The sequence below is a fragment of the Pseudoliparis swirei genome, chromosome 6 (genome assembly GCF_029220125.1).
Source record: "Pseudoliparis swirei isolate HS2019 ecotype Mariana Trench chromosome 6, NWPU_hadal_v1, whole genome shotgun sequence".
NCBI classification, from domain to species: Eukaryota; Metazoa; Chordata; class Actinopteri; order Perciformes; family Liparidae; genus Pseudoliparis; species Pseudoliparis swirei.
In genome coordinates this window covers 12636481-12656606 of record NC_079393.1, presented here as the reverse complement: position 1 = coordinate 12656606, position 20126 = coordinate 12636481, and the positions used below count along the sequence as shown (strand labels likewise).

Below are 20126 nucleotides of genomic sequence, written 5' to 3'. Positions count from 1 at the left end.
CACTCTGGAAAACGGCAGGCAGAGTATCAACAGGACGAAGGGCTGGTAGGTTCACGGGGAGTCGGACTAGCGGGTTAACCTGGGACAGGCAGGGTCGGCAACAGGAAATCCGTCTAGAAACAAGTGCTGGAGAGTCTGGCATAGAAAAGGAAGATCAATCTGGCAGGGTGTGCGTGTGCGTGTGCGGCAGGAGACTATATAGGGATTTGATTAGTGATCAAAGACAGGTGTGTGAACATGTGAAGGAAGTCAGACTGACGAGGTGGGAGTGACTGAACCACAGAGTGAGGAGCTGAACTGTGACAACAGGTGTGTGAACAGGTGAAGAGAGTTAGACTGACGACGGGGAGTGAGGAGGGTGTGGAGCTGAAACTGTGACACACTGTCCGTGTTTTTAACTGGACCGAATATCAAATCATATGCAAACAGGACCAGAAAAACATCTCTGTCATCTCAGTTCAGTTACACTCACAGAAAGAGGGAGATGGGGACAGGGGAAAGCTGGAAAGGAGGTACGCTGTAAGATATCCTGAAGGTCCTTGGCAGCGTTAGAGAAAGGCCTGGGAGGTTAGGAAACATCAAATCAATGCATTGTAATGTGAAATGACTGCTGACTTTGATCATCTGCCTTGGGAGTGCTTTAGCATTGAGTGCTGTCACACTGGCTGGGTTAAGCAAATATGGCATGGGCTGGAATGGAGAGAGATGGGGAGGAAGAGACAGGTTAGAATAGGAGTGAGAAAAAAGGGATGTGTGATGCCTGGCTTTCATCAGAGAGTATTGGGCACATTAAAATTCAATGTCTGTTTGGTAAATGGCATATTGTAGATGTTAAGCATAGTTAAATTGATTCATAGTTGCAGATTTGATATATATATATATTAGTGCTGTGAAAAATAACGCGTTAATTCAATTACAGGTTTAACTAGTTGCATTTAACGCATGCGCAGAATGAGCTTCCAATCCGTCTGTTGTTGGTCGTCGGGACGAAAAAAAAGTCACTTGCAAAATGAGCTTCCAATACACCACTTCAATCTGAACTCTGTCCGCTCTCATGCAGACGGTCTGTTCATCGGTAATGATCCTTCCGCAGGTTCACCTACGGAAACCTTGTTACGACTTTTACTTCCTGTAGATCAGGGTCTCAACACGTCGATCGCGACCTGCCAGTCGATCGCGGCGTAGTGTTGGTAGATCGCATGACATTAAAAAGATTGGCCCGCCCCTGACATGTTCTCTAGAGCACGTCTTTGTTCTTTTATTAAACTAAACGTCTGTTGTTGATCGTATCTCCACAGCAGCATGTCATTTCTGTCTCTTCGCGTTGCGTTAACACTTATCGATCTCCGTCTCGCGCGCCACAGAGCTCCGTCAATCTGTCCACCTGTCCGGGCCGGTGAAGTTTCAGCTTTGCAGCGGTGTCCCCGCCGTCCCTTTCATCACGGCCCAGTTCATGAAGAAAACCCACAGTCAGTTTGCCTCAGCAGCTGCTAGAGGAAGACTAGAGGCCTTTAGATTGTATCATGGTGGAGTTAATGGTTGACAAACAAGAGAAAAATGTTCTGTTTAACCCTCCTGTTACCTTTACATTTACTAACATATTTTACCCTCGGGGTCAATTTGACCCCAGCAATTAAAACCTCCAGAAAATTATTAGAATTAATATTGCTTCCCAAGTTTAAGTGTGAGGTACTTTATGTTTGTTTGTTGACTACCTAAATAGCCCTTTAAATAAATAAAAAGTTGATATTTCTTATATGTTTGACACAGTGAAAAACAGCCTGGGGTCAAATTGACCCCAAAGAACACCGACATTAAACATTGAATGGGGTCAAATTGACCCGAAAGGTAACAGGAGGGTTAAACATTCTGTTTAGGATGAAGATGTATTAATGTTCCATATGGAAGAAAACTGCTAAATAACTGCTGAGTTGCAGCACCATTGTATAGAAGAATGTATAAATGTATATATCCGTCTTTTGTCATAAATCTCGATGTTCTCACAAAATATACCGAGAATATCGGTAATATGTGATTAATAATGATTAATCCACAAAAACCTGTGATTAACCCGATTAAAAATTTTAATCGTTTCACAGCCCTAATATATATATATATATATATATATGGGCAAGAACAGTTTGGGTGCGGTTTGATCGCCTCTTATTGGCTCTCAACATGGCCGGTGTCTCAAAGCTAACAGTCCAAACTATAGCGAGCGTGCTGACAGAGCTAACTGTGTTTACCTGAGGTCGAACCCGTGGGTGTGTGCTACGCATTCGCGATGACGCAGTAACAGCAGTATGACAGCATTGGACACGCGGCTGGCCCAGCTATGTCAACAAAGCAAGGAGAAGCTCAGATAACAACTCGCACAGAGAGAGAGAGCACAGACATTCTCTGTTGAGATAGACATTACTCCACTATAACTTTACATATAGCAAGTAGTTGTTTGCTGCTATAATAATAGTCTGAATGTTAAATAAAGCTCCTTCAATAGAATGATCACACATGCACTGTTCTCTCTGGATGCATTTTTCTTTTAAACTGCAAGTGTTAGGAAAAAAAAGATTTTCAGCCCAAACTGAATTGTGTAGCTGGGCAAACCGCTGAGATCCTCTCCTCCAAAATGATGGGTCAGCCCCGCTTAGTGTCAGAAGCTGCTGATATCCTAGCTCTGAAAGTGGAAATGCTCTTAAGCCTTTCTCCTATAATGGAGTGGCCAGTCTAATCTTGGCCTCTCTGAGTGAGAGCAGGTAAGGAAAGGAATTTTTACCACAACACTCTGACCCTAGCTGTGGCAATACACTGTCCAGATTACAGTTCCGTACGAGAGTGGCATCTTTGTTTTTTTGCCACTGTCAGCTGCACCATCCAGTTTCCCCAGGAGGATGTCCCTCTTATTTAAGGCTCACAGTGGGAGCTTTTCAGATCTGAAAGCTTTGTTAATGCTTCTGCTTTATGGTGCACAACACACAATACATTTACTTGGTCTTATTTCAAATGTGTTTTATCAGAAATTCTATTGAATATTTCAGTCCATGAAGTCCAGCCAAAACAATAATTTTACCTCCAGGAATGGGACAAAAAGGACCGGGGCAAACTGAGTGTTTCTGTGTTTAATTAAGACACAAAGGTGGTGGTGGGGGTGGATTTATATAGGGAAAGAAAAGATGGAGGCCAAAAGAGTTTGAATTTTTTAACCCATTTAAGTCACGTCTTTTAATCGCTGGGCCGCCTCGTCATCATCTCATTGTTAGGAACATATTCACCGTTGCTATCACCGTTAGCGCTGCTAGAACCTTTAGTGCTGCTATCACCGTTAGCGCTGTCAGCTGCCGGCTCAGCCGTCACCATGGTGAGAACCATTGAGAGGCAGTAGGCATGCTCCCAATAGCTCTCACATAGTACATCTCAGGAAATTGTAGTAGCCGTTTATCTGTAAATATTTGTCCTTTGTCCCTAAAGAAAATCCATAGAAACAAAGGCAAACTGAGAAAGACGGAGAAGAGCTCTCAGATGGAGCATTTGACTGAAAAACAAAGCGCAGTGATGTCACTGCGACAAAGAAAATACGAAGGAGGATAGATGCTGTACAGGAAGAGAGAGATTCCTTGAGTCAAGCTGCAAAGAGCACGGGGGGAAAGCCCAAAACCTCTTGTCACTGTATGAAAAGAATAGCAAGCCGACCCGTAGGTATTGGGCTGCTAGGTGCATCTCCTAACAAGCTGACTGTTCAAAGGCTTTTTAGTGCTCTAGAGAACATGAAAGGCATGTTTAAAAATTTAAAAGCCCGATCTGTTCCAGTGCTGTGGAGCGGCAGAGGGAAGCAGATTTTGACGTCGCCATAATTCCCTAGTTGCTTGCTTTGTAAATTAATTAAGATGTTTATGACAGCTGCTTGCACCTAATGGAATGCTTATAGACTATGCTATTAATTATTACTGCTGGCCACGGCTGCAAGCTTTCATATTGCTGAGAATGTATGGCTGTGGTTTCAGTATGGATTCCCCACTCAACCTCAGACCCCTCTTGACCGTGTGATTGTATGGAGGAGATATGTTGTGGATGTGTGTCGTGCGTATCGGGCCATTGGTGTACTCTGTATTCTGGTGATACCATTTGGCCGTCTATATGTCAGTGTTGATAGTTGCAGAAACGAGAATGTAATGTAGATCCACAAAAACTATAATGGGCAGTTTGCCACCAAGCCTTCCAGGCAGGCCCACATTGTGATTGCTGATGCTGATTGTTTCCTTCGTGTAAAGTGCAAGATTCCTGCTCTGTCTGTCCTCTCTGTAACCTGACTTGGGTTGGGATGTGTTATCTCGCTGGGCCTCCTGGACAAATGCCCTTTTTTATCATGTGACATTAGGAGTATATATTAGGATTGTCATCTTCCTACTTGATAAACCACAAGCCCCTACTGTTAACTTGTCGTGTTGTTAGTGTAAGGCAACTGTAGTATGAACTGTAACTGACCTCATGAGCCTGGAGGGAAGTTCATTGGATTACTCCCAACCATTGACTTGGCTCTGCAGTGGGGAGTTGTTATGCTTTCAGTAAGGAAGCATGAACAACACGCTTAGATCTTCTTTCATATGACTTCACCTCAAGTTCTTCCTCTGACATTGTTATGCAACAGTGTAAGAATAACCCCATCGACAGCAGGCAGCGTTGTCGCAGCAAGATACAGTAGGCAGAGTTTTGAGATATTAATTGAGATCTTATAAATTGCTGGTTAAGTTAGATCGATTTCGATCGTGGGTGGTGATGTGTTGGAAAGTAATGAATACTTTTACTAACTACTTTGCTACTTAATGTAAACTGTTATTGAAATGGAGTATGTTTACACTCTGGTACTGCTACTTTTACTTAAGAGTTCTGAATGCTTATTCTATTACTGCATGTACTTGCAATTTATAAGCCACAAACATGTATCATAATAATACTCTGTAGGTGTATTATTATTTATTTATCATATATATATATATCAGACATATCAGTGTCTGGCATGTTTTTTTCTCCCCCAATTAAGTAGATTGTATTATTGTGACTTTAGTGATTATTTAATCTTTTATTTGATTTAATTTAATTCATCATTAATTTATTCTCTGGTCACAAGCGCTAAACAAATGCAACCACTGATGTGGGGTTGCAAACTGACATTGCTTTGTTTTTAGGGGTCACAAGCACTAAAAGATACACTACCGTTCAAAAGTTTGGGATCACTTAGAAATGACTATTTTTCAAAGAAAAGCACTGTTTTTTCAATAAAGATAACATTAAATTAATCAGAAATACACTCTCTACATTGTTAATGTGGTAAATGACAATTCAAGGTGGAAACGTCTGGTTTCTAATGAAATATCTCCATAGGTGTATAGAGGCCCTTTTACAGCAACTATCACTCCAGTGTTCTAATGGTACATTGTGTTTGCTAATCGCCTTAGAAGACTAATGTCTGATTAGAAAACCCGTGTAATTATGTTAGCACAGCTGAAAACAGTTATGCTGGTGATATAAGCTATACAACTGGCCTTCCTTTGAGCTTGAAGTTTGTAGAACAAAATTAATATTTCAAATATTAATCATTATTTCTAACCTTGTCAATGTCTTGACTATATTTTATATTCATTTGATAAATAAAAGTGTGTTTTTTCATGGAAGACACGAAATTGTCTGGGTGATCCCAAACTTTTGAACGGTAGGACAGTGCTTATCAGCATTCTAGTGACAGTGTTGGTGGAAATAAACTCCCACAGTCTGGGCATCTAGCCTTGTGGTATCGAGTTACCCAAGAGTCAATGTGGCAAATAAATAACGTAACACAGCTCAGTCTGTTGATTACACTGCGTGAGGTCGATTTGTCCTCCTCTATCCACACAGAAGTGAGGCTTCATGTCTTCACTCTGCAGAGCTTTATCCCGCGTTATCCTCCGATTACATTTACATAGAGAATGCAGCGGGTGGAGGGAGAATGCAAAATATGAATCACACTCCACCTGCGCCACAAGACGCGATGTGTGAAATATATATTCAGTCTTTCATCAACCTCTTTATCCTCTCCATATGGGTTATCCTCGAGTGTAAAGTCCTTTGTTGTGTTAGCTTTGGGAGGTGGAAACTGTGATCTGTGTTCTATTAATCATAGTCCAGCTCCGTGACTGTTCCGCTATCATACGTGTGTGTAATTACAGGGTATTTGTGCTTTAAGCATGCTCTGTTGCCTGGAAATAGAACAGTGGCTTCACTGATGAACTCCCTGCTAATAGGACTACCTTTGATCTGCATGGAGCATAGAGGGCTTACAGAACTCGCAGGTTTTAATTATGAAATACATGAAAAATAGATGCTGCACTAAGTGCCGACGATGACTGCAGTGCATCACAGTAGCAGCGCACTATCTAGTTTGCCTCGGCTTCTCCTTCCTTTATGTCTTCCAGTGCTCAGATACACCCCCCTCAATCCCCATCTCTCTGACTCAGTTCGTTACTGCGGAGAAGCCAAAAAGACAAGTCCATGATATTAATTAGTGGATTGACAGACATGTAATTCATCTCAGAGGAAGTTTTCATTACATGGGAGGCTTCAGAGGGGCAGTTTGGCTTATTGGCAAGTGCTAAGACCAGACCTAATGGGGCTGCTGTTCCCTCCCTTTTGAGCAATTACCACCAAGTCCTTATCAGCAGAGCCACGAGTCCACTGTTGTGGGACCTCGACTTCCAACACACTCGCGTGGAGTGATCCTTCCCCATAGACCCTTGTTCATTAGACAAGTGCTTGCTGTACTGTACTTTACTGGATGAGAATTGAGACTGAATGAGGGATGTAATGAAAGGGTTCCAATATATTTCTGAGTCAGCCTTTATTGAGCTGATATTAGCTGACATTAGTTTGTCATCAAAGCTTTATTCCCAGCAGCCCCTCCCTCCCAGGCTTGTGTGGTCAGTCTATTGACAGACCCGGACAGCTCTGGTAACAGCTTGTCACTAACTGTCAGAGCCCATATCAACTCATATGTTCTAATCCCACCTTTTATAACTGCTACTCTTAAGATTAAATAAAAAACTGAGCCCGGACAGGAGAGTTAAGTTTACAAACATTGAATTTGGTAAAACCGTCGTGGTTTCCTGAAGTAGAAGGCCTCTGAATCATCCTCTGCGACCACGAATGGAAACAGAGGGCAGACAAAAATTAAAACAAGCAATTTCAGGCAAACTGCATACCTAAGATTCTCTTTATTTACTTTCAGTGTTCTGTGCATTGTAAATATTTAAGCAATTCTGAATAGGTTAGCCCAAAGGGGCACTTCTCTTTCGGCCGACTGTAATACTCTTAGAAGCTATTACTGTGAATAACTGGAGTGTGTGCCTTAGGAGCTGCAGGTAATTGTATTCCCCCTTTAGATTTCAACTTGCGTGGGGCTAATATATTGTAATGTGATTAGAAGAGATGTCTCCGGGGAATGTTACTGTTGACTAGAGAGGCACAGCAACCTATAACCTCCATGTGTACTGTATTGTGATATTGGGAATTGTGCTGTATGTTTATGTTTACAGTCTGAAAATAAGAAACTACTGAACGGCTATGTAATTGCACCACTTGAAATAAACGGTCCTCTGACAACATATCCGTTTCACATGTGTACTTAAAGCCTTTATGTTTAAGTGTGTAAACACACACAGTGGTGGCTCATTCAGACTGCTGTTCAGTGTAGCTCAATAAAGGTAAAGTAAGCCAGGGTGGTCTGCTGAATTTGTCTTTATTTACGGTGTGGGCTGAAAGGCTATTGGGTTTCATGTGTGGTTGAGGCTGGGTTACTGGGAGATTACCGCTGGGCTGGGAACCACCGGCACAGAGGGTTGACAGAGGCCTGCCTGTGCCCCTGGCCTCACTTTGACCAGTGCCCTGAGCCTTCCTGCATCCGTCAGTCCCCCCGGGAGCAGCTCGCACTCAGGGGAGAATTACTGTATAGCACGGCTCGAGCCTGCATCAGAGTGAACAACATCAGAGCAGCAGAAAACCCTCACATTTTGGCTTTCCCCCTGCAGTACTGTACTGAATGGTACAACGAAACAACTGGATGGGATGCCTTAGTGCTTTCTGGTTGAACGGTTCCTTTTTTAGTTTGAATGTTACTTCCTTCGGCGTAGCTGACCTTCACTGGTCCTCTGAGCATGTTGCAGATAAATACTCAGCACAGAGAGAGCGTAATGATAATTATAGGTAAGACAGTGATTTGAACCATACTCCACAGAACAGTTATTCACTACAGGGCGGTTGGCCGTGTAGCTTTAGACGTTTTGGTCGGTTTTTTGTATTTTGTATTTTCTAATTTTTTAAAGCTCTCATCTAAGTGAACCTGTGCAGCGGTGTCTTACCAATAACAATAGCACTTATCGCAGCGTTCCCTGCGGTACAATTAAAATTCCGTCAGAGTCTTCAATCTGCCTCCCAGCCATGCCTGCTGTTTCTCGGCCCTCCTGGGCCACGTCAATTCCTCTGCTGCAATGTATAATTCACGAGCCACCAAACAGCACTGAGGACTCACCTGGAGACTCACGGGCCCAGCAATGCAGAACCGCGCGGGGGGAGACGCTGAACATGAAGCCTGGGAGACATTTGTAGGGGGCGAGGTGCGTGTGACATGGTACCTCAAGTCAGCTCCGGTTTCGATGATCTCAGGGTCACCCTGGTAACGTCCCTCCTCTTCCGTTGGGATCGTTCAACGTCTTTCCTTTCTCAGTAAGGCATCTATGCTTTTATTTAGTTCTGCGTTTTCTCCTTTCCTCCTCTGAAAGACAATTGTAGTGTCCTCTAAAACTAATTTGGATGTATATCTTCTATTTGCAGACAATTCCATGGCGATGCATTGGCGTAACCTGTGGAGTCTCGGAGTGGTTGCTTTTAGTTAAAACCAATTAGAAATGACCAGAAATAACAGCGCCTGGAGACAGAGAAGTCATTTTTCTCTTGAGCCTCCCCAGAGAATTGGCCTCTCCATGGATTAAGTGTTTTAGTATATTAGGGGGCAGCTGATTAGAATCATTGTGCTTTTTTAATCATTAAATTTGTGCATGTTTAGTTTATATCAGTATAATAGCTAATAAGGCTAAGTGTGTCACTGCAAAATTGAAGATTGTTTAAATGACTTTGTGTATGAAACTTGGCCTTCAGACTTCAAAGTTAGAACATCACAGAGGTCCTTGAATCCATGCTATTTTATGACTGTTGATGAGATGGGCATTACAGCTAGAGTAACCTTGCATCACATCTTTTAACTTTAGCTTCACATCTGAGCAGTTACATTATTTGAAGACTTAACCCTCCTGTCGCCTTCGGGTCAATTTGACCCGATTCAATGTTTAATGTCGGTGTTCTTTCGGGAGTCAACAAACAAACATAAAGTACCTCACACTTAAACTTGGAAAACAATATTAATTCTAATAATTTTCTGGAGATTTTAATAGCTGGGGTCAAATTGACCTCAAGGGTAAAATATGTTAGTAAATATAAAGGTAACAGGAGGGTGAAACATTGAATCGGGTCAAATTGACCCGAAGGCAACACAAGGGTTAAACAAGTCACCTATTCATTCAAGCCTGAATTTGTAAAATGTCAAAGTATATATATATATATATATATGTACACCAACATAACTCACATCAAAACATGTTTTGGAGCTTTGTGATGGCCAAGCAAAGAAACACATTAATTGTTCCTAATTATTTTCTATCAGGAATGTAGAAGTATTTTTGGCAGGCGGCAGCGCGGCAGCACTCAAAAGATGGACTACAGAATGTGGCTCCATCTATCATTCTTAAGATGACCATCATTAACCAGCGACCTCAGGAGTAGACTCACATGAACAGTCGCATACAGCCGCCATCATTAACACAGGAGCATAACCAAACCTGCTCATTATTGTCTAATGTCGGAGAGGCCTTATTAACTGAAGAGCGTCTGTACCGTTAGCATTCCCAAGGCCTATGTGGTATTCACCGATCATTCCAGTAGGTGTCTGGTCCGTCCCTCCCTGGGCCCTACCTGGCTCTTCCGGTTGCTGGGTCTGTTGGGCTGGCTATGTCCTTGTGTGCGACGGGCGTGCAGCGGTGGCATGTGGAGCAGGCGGCAGGAAGCGAGCCTCCCTGTCTCCCCAGACTGAACAGTGAATGAGGATAAGTGAGGAGCACCAGTCAATGAATCAAGCAGCAGGAAGGGAGCAGCCAGGGGGGGGAGTGTGGCGTCCCCACGGGAGAGGCCTCGCATTAGGAACCTCCTCGTCTGTGTGTTTCTGGCACAGGTTAAATGGATCGCTCCCATTAGTGCGCTGAGAGGACAGCTCCATTATATGAAGGAGACTGTAACTTTGAATGTCACGGTGCAACAACCCCAGAGCACGCCTCGTCTCCCAGGGAGGCAGGGTGACAATAACCATCCATGATAATCATTCCCTGTCAGGCTTTAAGGAACCTGAAATTATGACGTACAACCTGCCATGCGCCTCAGACTTCATTACAGCGCTGTCACTTTGAGTCGCCGGCGACGGCACGGTGCTCCACAACCGGCTGCGGCACCGGGGCGGCCAAACCCAGACTCGCTCTCCTCCTGTCTAAACGACATGTTTACAGGATGTGTGCTCCCCCCCCCCCCCTGCAGATAGATGTGGTGGAGGTTAACCTCCACTCGCCTGCACAGTTCCTCTCTTCGCATGGGCGAAGTCTCATGAGAACATGTGCTGCATTGTTTATCAATGCATGTTGAAATATGAGTGACCAAAGGCCACTCAGTGACAACTGTCCCTTCTTCCATCGTGACAAATGTTGGAATTAGAATTCAGCTGCTCATGCAGACAACATGCTCTTCTTTTAACTTCAATATCTATCGTGTGTAAATAATCCCCATAAAACACATTGGCGTTAATGAAAGGCGCACCTCAAGTTGTAAGAGTGTTGAGAGCAGCCGGTTTGTCAGCCAAGGAGAGCTTCACCTCCAGACTGACCTCTGAACCTGCCATCCAGTGGAGAAGACATGAGCTGGCAGGCATTTCCAATGTCAGTGCCCAGAGCGAACTCCTTCTTTCCCACTGCCTGACTCATTCATTGGCTCTGTGGCCCCTTTCTCCTTGCCACCTCCAATCACAGGGCTCTGAATGACACCCAGAGGAGGAAGTGGGCCCACTTACCACCCCTCCTGCTTCCTGTAACCTGCATAGCAACAGGCCAAATGAGCATTTGCTGTGAGGACAGAATTGGTTTTCTCTCTGCATTTTAGAACACGTTAGTGAAGAGAATAGTTTTAGGTATATTAGTTTATGAGGTGTTTGGGATGCGGTGAGTGAGAGATGTTGTTGTTGTTGTCGGGACCCCTCAATAGAAACAAACACACAGCTCTGGCTGTCTTTGCTTTTTCTGTGTTTACTTCTGGAGTTTGTGATTTGAATGTATGGCAGATATTTCCTCTGTACATCTGGTTTTATTGACTCTTTAACATTTGCTAACGGTATGTGGTGGAGTGTTTGACTACTCAGGGCACAGAAGAAAAAAAGGTCTCTGCGTTTCCTGTGGCACGCAGACACACTTGCACACTGCATACATGTTGTAATGTAGTTTACATTTCTGCTGACTGCATGGAAAAAAAGGAGAGGAAGTTGACAACTGGATGATTTAAACAATGCAGGTTTCAAAACAAATACACTATTATTTTATATTGGTACATTTAAGGCCCAAGGGATATGCACAATACTAAGTCGTGGGAAAAAGTCCAAAGTCCAGTGAACAAAACCATTCACAGCCTTTACAATACATATAAATAAATGGACTTGAGCTCATGAAGCAGTGTGGCAATAAAGGTCAAATTTAGTATCAGAATTACACGAAGATAAAATAGTCAAAAATGTATAGGGCTTAAGTTTATTTAATAGGAAATGTATCTACAATAATGCTCATTCTTTGATGTAGAGTTCAACATCTGAGCATTAGAAAGTGATAAGTTGTTCCTCCTTGACTTGTCAGTGAAGATTAGTATCACTGGTCTGTGTGGTTTGCACTGGGCTAAAGCACCCGCGCATACTTCTACGGATGCTCACTTCCTTTGTCATAAACTGTTTTGCAAAAGGCTGTTCTCTGTGGTCAGTTAGAAGATAAACAGGGTGCTTTTTAAAATTCTGTCATTTTTTGCACCCGCTATATGCTCTGCACAATTAATTTGAAATACGGCGCCTTTTGATTTGATAATATCCCTTTTATAATTGTCACCAGACTCCCCTTAAACTGTTTGAGAATGTGTGCTTCATGTGTCTGTAACTATAATGTGAGGTGTGACAAAAAGCCAGTAAAAAGCTGCTGATTTTCTCTTTTTTTCTGACACAGTTTCCACTAGGCACACCAGCTATGTTCCTCGCATGGTCTATTAGGTTGTCTTACCCATCAAAACTAAGCGCCAGTTAACTGCTTCATATTGTCTTTTACAGCTGCCTTGAGACCACTGCTCTTTAATGGACCATCAGCTCTCGCTGGCTTCAATGTCATTTGATTGAAGTGTAGAATTAAGACTGGATTACTGTTTATTTTCTCCTTGCGTAATGTCACAGTTGGACAGAACAGAAGTGTTTGGCCCTGATCACTGGAACAATGCTCGAGCTCCATCACAGGCTGCGGGGGCCCCTAGGTGACTGTTTCCCCTCTTTCCGCTCAGTGGAGTTGATATTAGTTACGTGTTTCTGTGTGTATGTCTATAGGAGGCTGAAGGGCTTATTTGTTTTCCCCCTCGTTGCTCTTTGACTCGTTTCCCCTCAAACGTGTCTGAAACATTGTTATCTCCGGCCAGACGCCTTTTTCACAGAGAGTTATTGAATCATGTCAGCTCGCCGTCCCCCGAGATTCAAATGCAATCTGTAGAAGAATTAGCCATCGCTTCCGCATGACAAGTGGGATCTATTAGTGTGCTATCGCCCCGCAAAGCATGAGCATCCCGCGGGCCGCTGGGGACCACGGCTGGCTGTGCACTCGTCCGCGTCAGTCTCCCGGGGCATTAGACCAATGTTGCAGACCTCAAGAGCCGAAGTGGCTCACTCGATGAGTTGACACCCGAAGGGGCGACGCAGGGCAGCATGAGCAGCGGCAGCCCGACTCCACCTCCGCCCGCTCTGACTCGCACTGGTCAGACGGGCCACTTGTTTGATAAGCAGTTTGCAACGTGCATACATCACTGCTTGTATCTCATATATGGTTGATCAAATCTTTTCTACCTCTATTATTACATTATCTCTCACCATAAGTTTGACATTAAACTGGTGAGTGTAAGTTTTAGGAGGTTTAAGTTTGAGAATAATTTAGATCCTTCATCCTCGTCGCCTCAGTGCAAATATGTTTGTCCTTACTTTTATAGCCAGTATAATTCCACATGGAAGTCGAACCGATTAAAATTATTACTATCGATTGTGAGTCATTGTCAGTGCTGGGATTTTTATTATTTTATCAAACCTGATGGAAAGTTATTAAAAACATTTGCTCAGGAATTGTCCTCCAAAAGTTTTACGGTACTTGCACTTTACTTGAATATTTTTATTTTCTGCTACTTTATACGTATACTCTGCTTCTTCTCAGAGGCAACTACTTTGTTCTCTATTACATGTATCTGGAAGATTTAGTTACTTCGCAAATTCAGATTAACGAGACAGAAAATAATTAATTTATTCATTTCTATGAATTTAAAAACTCTATTATTTCATCGATATGGCTTCATTGGAGCCCAAGGGAAAATTCACAATCTCCCCAACAGTATGTAAAGTATATTTTTGTACTCAAAAGCTTAATTTACGTATCAGAATCACAAGAGAATACTGGTTATGGTCACCCTGTTCACCGGTCTGATTCATTCTCACAATATATAAATAATACGTGCAATCTGGGCCACTCCACATTGTTATACATTTAGATGGTGTCATATACCACCGGCAACTTCACATTTTTAATTTATTTGATTTGATATGATCTCTTATCAATCGCTTGTCAAAATTATAATAAATAAACAAAAAACATGACGCTGTTTCAACATCTCTGATTTGTATTTCACCCACTGCAGCACCCTTTTAAAACATTCAAATACTACATGTAATTGTATTCTTTATATTCTGAGTTCATTGATGTTGTGTACCATAATTTGTGCTTAAATTTATATATTTATCTTGTGCTTTCATATGTATTTTTTGTTCACAGACAAAAGAGGTCCTAATCTCAAAATATAAATAAAGGATTAATTAACTAACAGGGAGGTCAAAGTGCCTTCATCGTGATTTGGGCCACAGGCTCAGTTAGTCATGTGCTCGTGCCCAATCAGTGCGGCTGCTCAACACATTAGCATTCCAAATGTTGTTTGTTTTAGTATAATTTTTCATTCATTGCCCGCAGAGGATTAACTTTCAACCGCGTTGTCGTGGATGTTAATGTAGCATGGCTGCAGGTCGCCTACACACATAATAGCCCTGGGCCCGCCACCTCAGTGACCTTGTACAGTGACGGTGTCGACCTCTAACTCACCATCACCAGTTAGCCATAAGCAGAGCCATGTCAAGTTTTTATTTGGTGGGTATTTTCATGATTTTCTTGTTTTCTCTTTGCAGGTATCTCGGTAGCAAAGAAGACACATACATGTGAGTACACTGATTTTGTTATTACTGTTATTTGTGTTGCACTACATTTTTAAGGCTGTAAGCAATATCTTTTTTATTGTACGATTCTACACTGACTTAATGTAGGGGAAACAAATTATCCATACCTCATATGCAGGAGAGATGATAAGATCATCTTGTTTCTGTTGACTCTTCTTTCATCAGTGCCTATATGCATATTGTTACCTGACTAGTATTGTAATAAATCAATACCCTCAATCAGATCAGTGCCATCCACTTCCACTGTTTTGTATTCATTCTAGAGTGAATAGGATGAAAACCCCACAGAGGACATTTAAATGCTATGCAGTCATATGACTAGTTGATAATCATGCACAGTTGAAGCAGAGTGTGCTGAAGCACTTCTTTGTTTTCTGCAAGCCCTGCAGCTGAGCAACACGGATGTGGTGTTGTGTGGTGGTGTGCAACCTCTTACGCTGCCTTAACTACCGGGAGTTTGTAGTCTTCATGTACAGATCCTATCACTTCAATTGAAAGACACACACTTCTTTATGCTGAACAACAACAGTACACAGGCGTTGTCTTGTCTAACCACCATCGCTGCCTTTTCAACTTCACTGTATTCATGAAGAATTGATGAACAGTCAAACCCGTAGAAATCAATGATTTCCAGGAGATTTGTACTTTGTACGTATTTTGACCCGGTGAAGTTTAATCGAAAAGGCATGTACAAACGCTTTTGTGTGGTGTACTGCAGTGTGTGTGTGTGTGTGTGTGTGTGTGTGTGTTCATGTTCATATCCCACTGTGTGAACGGCAGAAAGTAGCCCTGAAGGCTATCCTTTCCCTCTGATCACTCTGATGAAACTTGTGGAGAGGGAAGGCCAGAGGGCTTTTCTGTAAGAGCGGTCGAAGAGTTTCAGATTGTGAGAAGCTGCATCTCGCTCTGTAAAACAGAGCGCCTCTTTTTTCCATCAGACAACAGGGCATAGGATATGATCTTCTAGACAGGTCTACCTTACTCAAACAGACCTGTCAAACAGCAGCATGATTGTGTGTTAAGCTATTTGCTGGTCTGGAGGGGCTTTGGCATACATGTTTTAATTTGTGCATGTTCGTGTTGTGTCAGGATATCTTCAAGGTAGCACAGAAACACTTTGACCCACCATCCAACACCTCACTATCTTAATTAGTGCGGCGCTAAGCACCTCAACACCGGAAGGGGGCTCAAATCAAAGAGCATCATTTAGGAGTCTTGGGTTCAAAGCCCTGGGCAGAGACTGGACCACGCTGTCTCATATCAGTGGGAAATATTCAAATCTTGTCCTTGTGAGGAAATCAAAGTAAAGCCCCTTAACAAGTCGTTGATTGCTGTGCCTCACAGACAGGAAGCGGCGGTAGAACCTCGTCAGAACTGTGTGCACAAGAACAAGTTCAAGGGCTGGTTAATGGTCATTGAGAGTACGGAGCGAATGTCTTTCTTAGAGAAGCCTGGTGATTATATGGTGGAGTCATAATGATGGTGATCGCTCTGCCCTACATGGTTATAGCCGGGCCGTGGATCTATTTCGGTTCTCGGGAGTGAAGACATTGGCTTGCCCACCCGCCAGTCCACACCGCCACTCGTAATGTGAGCTTGGCAGTCTTGCTTGCTTGCCTGTGTGTGTGTGTGTGTGTGTGTGTGTGCGCACGTGTGTGTGTGCGTGTTTGTTTTAGGAGGTCTTCCTAGTCCAACCTCGACCACAGGGATGGGCCGTGTCTCTGACTAACTCCCCACTCTGCCTGAGTGATCAAACTGCTGGAAGCTCCCCGCCATGCCAGTCCCCTCATCAATATAAATTACAGGGGCAGCTGTTCACTGGCAGACTCTCCTCTCCTCTCCTCTCCTCTGTCATTCAACCAACTGGACTAATCATCCAGCCATCAGAAGGGGAAGTATTCTAGATGAAAACAGATACTCATTGTGCCAATGACTGTGATGTCCTCTCTCAAGTCTGACTGCTAAGGACTTAAGTAGATTTACTTTGTGAGGCATCAACCTCTCTTCTCTCGGTCTGACTCCCCTTCTTTTCTATATTTCTCGCGGTCCCTCGGCAGCACTTTCTTTAACCACAAGGCTATAATTCTCAGCAAGAAGTTGGCTGTGGTTTTCCTGTACATTTCCCTGACAGCTTTACATATGCTTTGTTGTATTGACTTTTAGTAGCAGTTGCTGTTAAACAATAATAATACAAATTGCCTGTGACAGAGGTTTCAGCAAAAGATTAAGGGCTTCAATTTCCTATTGTGATGTTTTTTTCCCTCTCACTTTGATGCCGGACACCAGATACACGCACGCGGCCACCGTCTTACCTCAGCCAAGGCTGCATCGCAGCGAGAGGAGTTTCTGTCCGGACCTGTTGAGAGAGGTAGTGTGGAGTGGAGGATCAGATGCAGCAGCTGATTACACTGAGATTAGACGTCTCACCTCTAATCTACTATCGACAGTCTGGGGCTCTGTCTCACAGCTCGAATAGCAGGATGCTAGCTAGCGCTCACACACACACACACACACACACAGGTTGTGTAGCCAGGATGCTCTTCCTCGAACAGAGCAGATCTCCTGATTACCTCGAGCTAATCCTCTCTCACTCTTGCCGATGAAGTACAATATACTGATTGTCTGACTTACTGTTCAGACTATGACACTCAATAAAACAAATGCTTGAGTATCTACATTAAGTGTGTACAAAAGATTAGACAAAACATACAGTGTATGTAAAAAATACCTCCATATAACAGACACACTTACAAATATTCTAATAAAATCCCCCAAACTGTCCTCAAAAATCACCATCAGGCTGAATTTGCAGTCTTAACAAATGGATTTTTATTTTATTTTATTATATTTCAGGGGTGTTTGCAATATTCTGCCAATCCCCTGTTTTAATGTGTGGCATGTGCAGCATGTGTCTGAGTTTAGGTTGGGAATCGAGTGGCCAGAGGGAGGCAGTAGAAGGAGTGAATGTAACTCCGGGAAAAGAAAAAAGGAGCGAGACGATGCTGCCTCTTCAGTCTTACAGATATGTTGCAGAGTCCCAGTTTTTTCACCCTATATTTATCTCCATTGCGATGACAGACTCCTTACACTGATTGAGAAACATGGCCTTGCTCCTGCATCTTAATTTACTTTCTAGCAGCTTGTATTGAGTTTCTCTCGTCAGAGATCCACACTCGCATGGTAATCGCACAGCCAATCTGTTTTCAAAGAAACGGATGATTTAGATTTTTCTGCACTGTCTCAGAGTTACAGTGAAATAATACCAGTCCTTGAGATTCAACTCAAAGTTATAAAGCTAGAGTTTGTAGATTTTGTTTTGCTTTTGCACATTTGGATTCCTCTCAGAAATGTAGTTTAGTGTATTTTTGTAACAATATTTTAACAGAATTATGAATCTCAATAATGCTCTTTGAGTTCACACATACATACAGATTGTACCCCCGTAACGCATCTATTTACTTCTAAATGACATCCGAGCCTGTTTGGATTTCTAAGTGGTAGAAATGCTATTGCCATGCCATGGCTCTGTGAATTTAGGTATTGTCAGTTAATCAAACATGAGATTAATGGTCCTTAATAGTGCTGTACATTGCCAATTAAGGAAAATAATATGTCCCAGTTGCTGTCTAATTTTGCTTGGCAACAGGCGCACTCCTGTGGAATCGCCCGGGGCAGAGCGAGTTGTCTCTGCATAGCTCAGTTTTCCATGCTCAATGGCTGTTTGAAGGTATTTCATCACATTGTTGCCTTGATTCAGCTCTGTGGGGATTTGTTAGTTGCACTCATGTGGGAAGTGCATCCAGAACATTGTTAAGCTCGGGCTGATAATGAAGATCAGCCAGCCAGAGTCCCCTGAGCTCCGCCAGAGAGATAGTCTAGTGAGACGCACAGGCAGAGTGGAGCAGGACGAGTGCACACAGCAATACACCCAGACGCAGAGGAATCATCAGCACAAAGCATACACCGCTGAACTTAGAGTAAAAAACACAATATAGTAGCTCATGCCGAACATTAGATTATTATCAAACGTTATACTCTGTTGTTCTGACTAAACATAATTCCACGTTGGTAGAATTGGCATTATTATGTTTGAACGTTGTTTGGCCAATATTGCAATCATTTTGAGGTTGTTGCCCTTTTGTTGGGATTGAAGTTGACAATGCGGGTCCCCACGAAGCACCGCCGCTCTTTCTGTTGAAGTTATTTGATTCTCAGCATGGTACAATAACTTGTTGTTTCCTCTCCTCCCAGGGCAACATTGAACGCTTAAATTGACACAATCTTTTTCTCCCTCTCTACCGTAGGTTATGTTTCATCTTTCTCTTTTTGTTTGTTCCACAAAAAGAGTATTCTTTTTGGACATTCTGTTATAATCTATAACAGACGGCTATTTCTTTTTTCTGAAATAGGTCAATGTAATCACAACATTGAGGGATGGACAGTCACTGTAAAAGGGAAATCAATAGAGCTATCTATTTGTCGTAAACCAGGCCAGCATGATTTTTCTCCATTTTTCCTCCGGTGCCATACTTTCTCCTCAACACAATATGGCAGGTCCTCATCTTTCAGGAAAAACATTATGTCTGCCATTTTGGTAAAATTGCAAACCTTTGTACATGCACTTTCTTTGCATACGTTTCTGTGGGTGTGGACACTTCTTTTTATCACCTCCTTGGGGTCCAGGGTGTTTTATAAGGAGGAGAATGCTCGGGGAACCGTAGGGATGCACAACAGCATTCTGTGGGGGAGTTCTGCTTTTGTTGGCTCTTAATCTGGTTCTTCTCTTGGTGCCGGCTCTTTCAGAGAATTTGCGCCGGAGTGAAGAGAGGCCTCGTCAGCTTTTCCTCACTATTTCCCTTTTGTGTCTCACTGAAAACTGAAAGGCCCGTCTAGAAGTGTTGTCAGACCAGAAAACAAGAGTAAGTGACATGTGACAAGGACACAATGCTTAGCTGGGCCAGCCAAAGTAAGTGGCCCCATCTGCTGCCGGCGATTTCTCTTCTGCCGGCTGTCTGCCACCTCAGGTGAAAGGGGCCGGGGTCCGTGGGCTGTGCCGAGAGGGTGGCGTCTGCCAGGCGAAACAGTTGGCATGGCTGCGAGGGCACGGCCGGCCTTGCGCTCGCGGCGGCACGCAGCCGGCACGCAGCCGGCCGGCCTTTGCGCAGGTTATCCGTCACTCATCAGGTTTCCGATGTCTCATCCCTTTCCCATGGTGTACACACATTGAGCGCAGGACAAGGGTGTCAGCGGGTAATGAATGGTTTGATTCATGGAGGGCGACCGAGACGGAGGTCATGGAGCTCCTCCAGATATGATCCTGACTGATGCTGATGGGGAAGCTTTAAGATGGGGACCATAATTAAATATCCCCGTGCCGTCATCCAGTGCCTCAGTCGCAGCCATACACACAGACTGTCCTCGGGAAGCTCAGAGCTTATCACTCTGACCAGCA

General features: G+C 43.3%; 1 protein-coding gene across 1 annotated transcript in view; it reads left to right on the top strand.

Annotated features, from left to right (window-relative positions):
* Positions 1-20126, top strand: part of roraa (RAR-related orphan receptor A, paralog a) — a 172152-nt gene that overhangs the window by 99666 nt on the left and 52360 nt on the right. Inside the window, exon 3 of the mRNA XM_056416824.1 lies at positions 14627-14656. Coding sequence (XP_056272799.1) covers positions 14627-14656 — 30 coding nt within the window. The remainder of the gene's footprint in view (positions 1-14626; positions 14657-20126) is intronic.